The sequence below is a fragment of the Manihot esculenta genome, chromosome 8, assembly GCF_001659605.2.
Source record: "Manihot esculenta cultivar AM560-2 chromosome 8, M.esculenta_v8, whole genome shotgun sequence".
Lineage (NCBI taxonomy): Eukaryota > Viridiplantae > Streptophyta > Magnoliopsida > Malpighiales > Euphorbiaceae > Manihot > Manihot esculenta.
Genome location: NC_035168.2, coordinates 27,978,039 through 27,983,199, shown reverse-complemented (window position 1 = coordinate 27,983,199; position 5,161 = coordinate 27,978,039). Strand labels below are relative to the sequence as shown.

Sequence of the window (5,161 nt, the reverse complement as noted above, 5' to 3'; positions counted from 1 at the left end):
TTAATAAACTAAGAAATTTTACAACTAAAATTTCTTGTAATTAGTAATTAAACTAAATTGAATGGATCAATTTTTTCCATTAATTTTACAATCATTTTTTCCTATTAATTTACTATCAATTTTTCCTATTAATTTTACAAACGAAGATGCTCACTAACTACTAGAAACAACATTGTTCAATAGCAACTGTACTCAACAGAAGCAAAACATTTGACTTTTTGTACAATATTTAAAAATTTATAAATAATCATAATTAATTCGGAAAAATTTTTGAAGGTATTTCATTCAATGGTCTCAATAATAAGAGGGGACGAAATTATGAGGCCAAATTAACATCATTTTCAAGATAGGCAGAGAGTGATAATGACCACTTGAATTGTAGAAAGTACAATTTTCTCTTTACCAATAATAGCACAAGCAAGTGTTTCTTTTCTTGTGATAGGTTGAAGCCTATCTAGAAATTAAACATTTTTTTTTTTTTTGTTGAAATAGCAAACTCAACATATTCAACTTAGCAAATTCTCGTCTATTTAAGGGGTCCAAGCCAAGCTTGCTTTTCTCACCACCTCTTCGTGTCACTTAACTACCAGCTAATTCATCGACTTGGCTTTTCACTGATGGAGCCAAGAAAGGTTGCAGAAGCTAGAAGAATGGACGAAGACAAATGGGTTTATGATTCTTCTGTGGATCATAAGGGAAGGGTTCCTCTTCGTTCTTCCACCGGAGTTTGGAAAGGTTCTCTCTTTATCATTGGTAAGAACTAGCTAGCAACCAGCTGGAGATCTTATATCGTTATTATTAACACTTATTAATGGAAACTAAGAGGTTAATTTGTAAAATTTTGTTTGTTTGGTTGTAAAGATAATCACTTCCACAAATGTTACTATTCTTCTTCTCCTCCTTTCATGAACCACAACTAATCTTCGTATACTAGACAATTCGTGATGAGACGAAGTAAATTTTTCAAAAAATTATGCATATTTACTAAGCATTTTCTTTTATTTTTTTATAAATATACAAAGGATTTTCTTTCAGATTTATTTTAGTTTTCCTTGCTAATAGTCTATGTTTTATTTCTTTTCTATATAAAAATTTATAAAAAAATTTATTCAATACCGCAAAAATAAATTTTTTAAGTAGCAACTAGTATATTTTTAAGATTTTTTTTTTCAAAAAAATAAAGGGGATAAAATATTACAGTATTAAATTTGAAATATCTCAAAATTCAACTAATTGATTTATATCGAGCTAAATCCTCTTTTAATCCCTTCAATTAGAGTAAAATATAAATAGAATATGAAATTAAGTATTAGTCAATGAAATACCTCTGAAAGTGATTCTATTCTAAAAATATAAACAAATTCATTAATTAGTGTCATGGATTGATTCCCAATCACAAAACAAGTAATGTTAAAAGGTATTTCTTCCATTGGACATTCTCTTATTTTTCTATTTATTTCTCGTTTTTAAATACTTAAAAAAAAAAAAAAAAACTCATATTCACATTCACATTTGTTAATGGACATGTATCTATCAAAACGGGCAAAAAGATAATGTAATAACGATTGATTCTTTTAATTACAATCACAGAAATTGAGAATTTATGCTGGCCCTACTACTTTTATGACGAGAAATAAGGAGCATAGCCATAACTGGGGACTAGCACACTTAGTAAGGTCCACATGAAATATTTAATGACGTCCACAAGAATGGCATATTGGGCTATGGTGCTTTCCCTTGACATATAATGGCTTACGCAACGCTGATGACGGAAAATTATTTTATACTATTGTTATATATAAAACAGTTACTTGCTAATAATTGATTACAGTAAATCTGTAAAGATGCTTAAGATTTTGATGGGTATTGAATTTTTGTGTGGTTTTGGCAGCAATTGAATTCAGTGAGAGGCTGAGTTATTTTGGGATAGCAACTAGCTTGATCATTTATCTGACAAAGGTGATGCATGATGACCTGAAAACGGCTGCCAGGAGTGTAAACTATTGGTCTGGTGTCACCACTTTGATGCCTCTACTTGGAGGCTTTGTTGCTGATGCTTACTTGGGTCGATTCTCCACTGTTTTTGTTTCCTCCTTCATCTATCTTCTGGTAATCTTAATTTCTGTTTCCATGATTATTTAAGAAAACAAATTATTACCAAAAGAATTCTCACGTAAATCAGGTTTTATATAAAAAATTATTAATATATTTTTATGGAGTTGTTTTTATCAAAACTTAATTTATGATGGACAAAAAGATAAATAACTGAGTTTTATTTAATTTTTATGTAGACCTGTTATATTATTATATTTTAGATTTTGTAGAATAAATGCAAATAAATTTTTATTTAATGGATATAGAATATTTTTAAAATTTAAAAAATAACGTTTTACCCTCTTAATAAAAATGCTCAATAAAAATCTAAAATTATCAGAATGATATATTAAAAAAAATTATATTTCTATAACATTTAGCATTTAAAAAACTATAACCTATTTTATTGAGTTTAGATATATTTATTTTAAAATTAAACGTGTATCTTAATTTTATAATAAAAATAATATAATTAATAATTTAATTTAAAATTTTATTTTCATTTTAAAATTTATAATTTATTTTATGTTAAAATGATATTTCATAGTGTATTTTTATTAGTAAACTATGATAGAATTTAAATATTATTCAGATAATAATTTATACATAATTTTTAATTATTATTTTTTTAAATATTTTAATTAATAAAAAGAAAAAAATAAAAATTAAATTAGTATTTTTTTAATACCATAAAATATTATTGATGTAATAATTTATATATAATTTTTATTAATTTTTTTTAAAAATATTTATTAATTAAAAATGATAAAAATATCTGCTAATAATATTTGAAAGTATCAAGATTTTATGATGATTTGCTAAAACGAAAGTAAACCACTATACTTTAATACAAAATAAACCACTATACTAAAAGTAAAAAAAAAACTTATGAAACCAAGATATATATATATATATATATATATATATATATATATTTTTTTTTTTTTTTTTTTAAATTTCTCTTAAAAATAAATCAACTGAAAATGGCCCAGCCAAATTCAACTTGGGTTTCATTTTCATTAGTATTGGGAGCCGAAAAGTTCATTTAAAATGGATTTTCAGCCAATTTCCATTTTCCTTTTTGTTTTTTTTTTTTTGTTGGATGAAGGTCACCTTCATCATTTACTCTATACATAAATAATTTTTATCTGGATGGAATCTATATAAACAATACTATAAATGATTTTCTTTAATTCCTATTACAGGGTTTGATTCTCTTAACAACGTCCCAATTCGTACCAAGTCTCAAGGCATGTAACGTTGATGTTTGTCAAGAACCGAGGAAAGCTCACGAAGTGACATTCTTCATCGCCATGTACTTGATCTCCATAGGAACCGGAGGACATAAACCCTCTTTAGAGAGTTTCGGCGCCGACCAATTTGACGAAGATCACAGTGAAGAAAGAAAGAAAAAAATGTCATATTTCAATTGGTGGAATTTTGGCCTCTGCTGCGGACTCCTCCTTGGTGTGACGCTAATTGTTTATGTACAGGACCATATGGGCTGGGGTGTTGCAGATATTATTCTCACTGGAGTTATGGCTCTGTCACTAGTTATCTTCATTCTCGGAAGGTCATTTTACCGTTACCGGCTGCCGTCTGGAAGCCCGTTGACGCCTTTGTTACAGGTTCTTGTTGCTGCCATTAAGAAAAGAAACCTGCCAAATCCTTCCAATCCAGCTGATCTCTATGAAGTACCCAAGTCTCATAAGGATCAAGGGAGACTTCTTTGCCATACCCAGAAGCTCAAGTAATTAAAATACTACTCTTTTTTAAATTTTTGGTCTTCAGATTTTAAAACACTTTATAATTCTAGCTTTTTGGGGAAAAATTTTGCAGATTTCTTGACAAAGCTGCTATTCTGGAAGACACAGAGAATGCTGCAGAGAAGCAAAGTCCATGGAGACTTGCCACCGTGACTAAGGTGGAGGAAATGAAGCTTATTCTCAATATGATCCCAATATGGCTAGCTACCTTACCATTTGGAATTTGTGTAGCACAAGCCGCCACATTCTTTATCAAGCAATGCACAACAATGAACCGAGAGATTTCTAATGGATTTCTGATCCCACCAGCCTCCATTTATGCTCTTACAGCCATTGGAATGATATTCTCTGTGACCATTTACGAGAAAGTCTTAGTACCAATACTGAGAAGGGTGACAGGAAACGAGAGAGGCATCAAAATTCTTCAAAGAATCGGCATTGGAATGCTTTTCTCAATATTGACAATGGTAGTTTCAGCCTTGGTGGAGAGAAAGAGACTAAGTGTTGTAGAGAAGAATCCAATGAAGGGTTCACTTTCAATGAGTGTGTTTTGGCTGGCTCCCCAGTTCCTGATCATCGGCATAGGAGACGGATTCACACTTGTGGGGCTGCAGGAGTACTTCTATGATCAAGTTCCTGATTCAATGAGAAGCTTGGGGATTGCCTTCTACCTCAGTGTGATTGGAGCTGCAAACTTCATCAGTAGCATGCTGATAACAATTGTGGATCATGTTACGGAGAAATATGGGAAGAGTTGGTTTGGGAAAGATCTGAACGGTAGTCGCTTAGACAATTTTTACTGGCTATTAGCAGCCATTACTGCAGCAAATATGGTAACCTATGTGTTGTTGGCCAGGCGATATTCTTACAAAAATGTGAATAGGAGTGTGGCTGTGGCTGATTGCTCGGTTGATGATTGGGCAAACTCAGTGGCTTGAAATGAAAATTTCCAAGCCAAATGTATAAGTAATAATATCAATAATAGCGTATAATGAATTTACTTTGGAAATCTAAGCCTGCATATGTTTCAATAAATAATAGAGACTAAGCCATAAAGTTGGCAGTATAAGAGAACGTCAGGGCACGCAGCAGTAGCATTTTCAGCTGGTGTAGCTTTCCAGGGGGCAGTATGCAAGTCCATAGCCCAAGATGTTGCAATTCTTTGAATCAGATTCTGTAATAATTCATAAACATTTGAGAAACCAGATGGTAAGAGCACAGACAATTCAAGAGCTTCAGAAATTGCTTTGAATTTCTGAAAAAAAAAAAAGTTAGAATCAGCCAAACTCGCAGCACTGGTG

At 30.8% G+C, this 5,161-nt stretch overlaps 1 protein-coding gene across 1 annotated transcript; it reads left to right on the top strand.

Moving 5' to 3' along the window:
• The first annotated feature begins 383 nt into the window (after positions 1–383).
• LOC110621416 (protein NRT1/ PTR FAMILY 5.6) lies at positions 384–4,869 on the top strand. Its single transcript, XM_021765696.2, has 4 exons — positions 384–753; positions 1,892–2,109; positions 3,300–3,844; positions 3,934–4,869. Exons 1-4 carry the CDS (start codon positions 618–620, stop codon positions 4,796–4,798), a joined length of 1,764 nt encoding a protein of 587 aa, XP_021621388.1. The 5' UTR covers positions 384–617; the 3' UTR covers positions 4,799–4,869.
• The last annotated feature ends 292 nt before the right edge of the window (positions 4,870–5,161 follow it).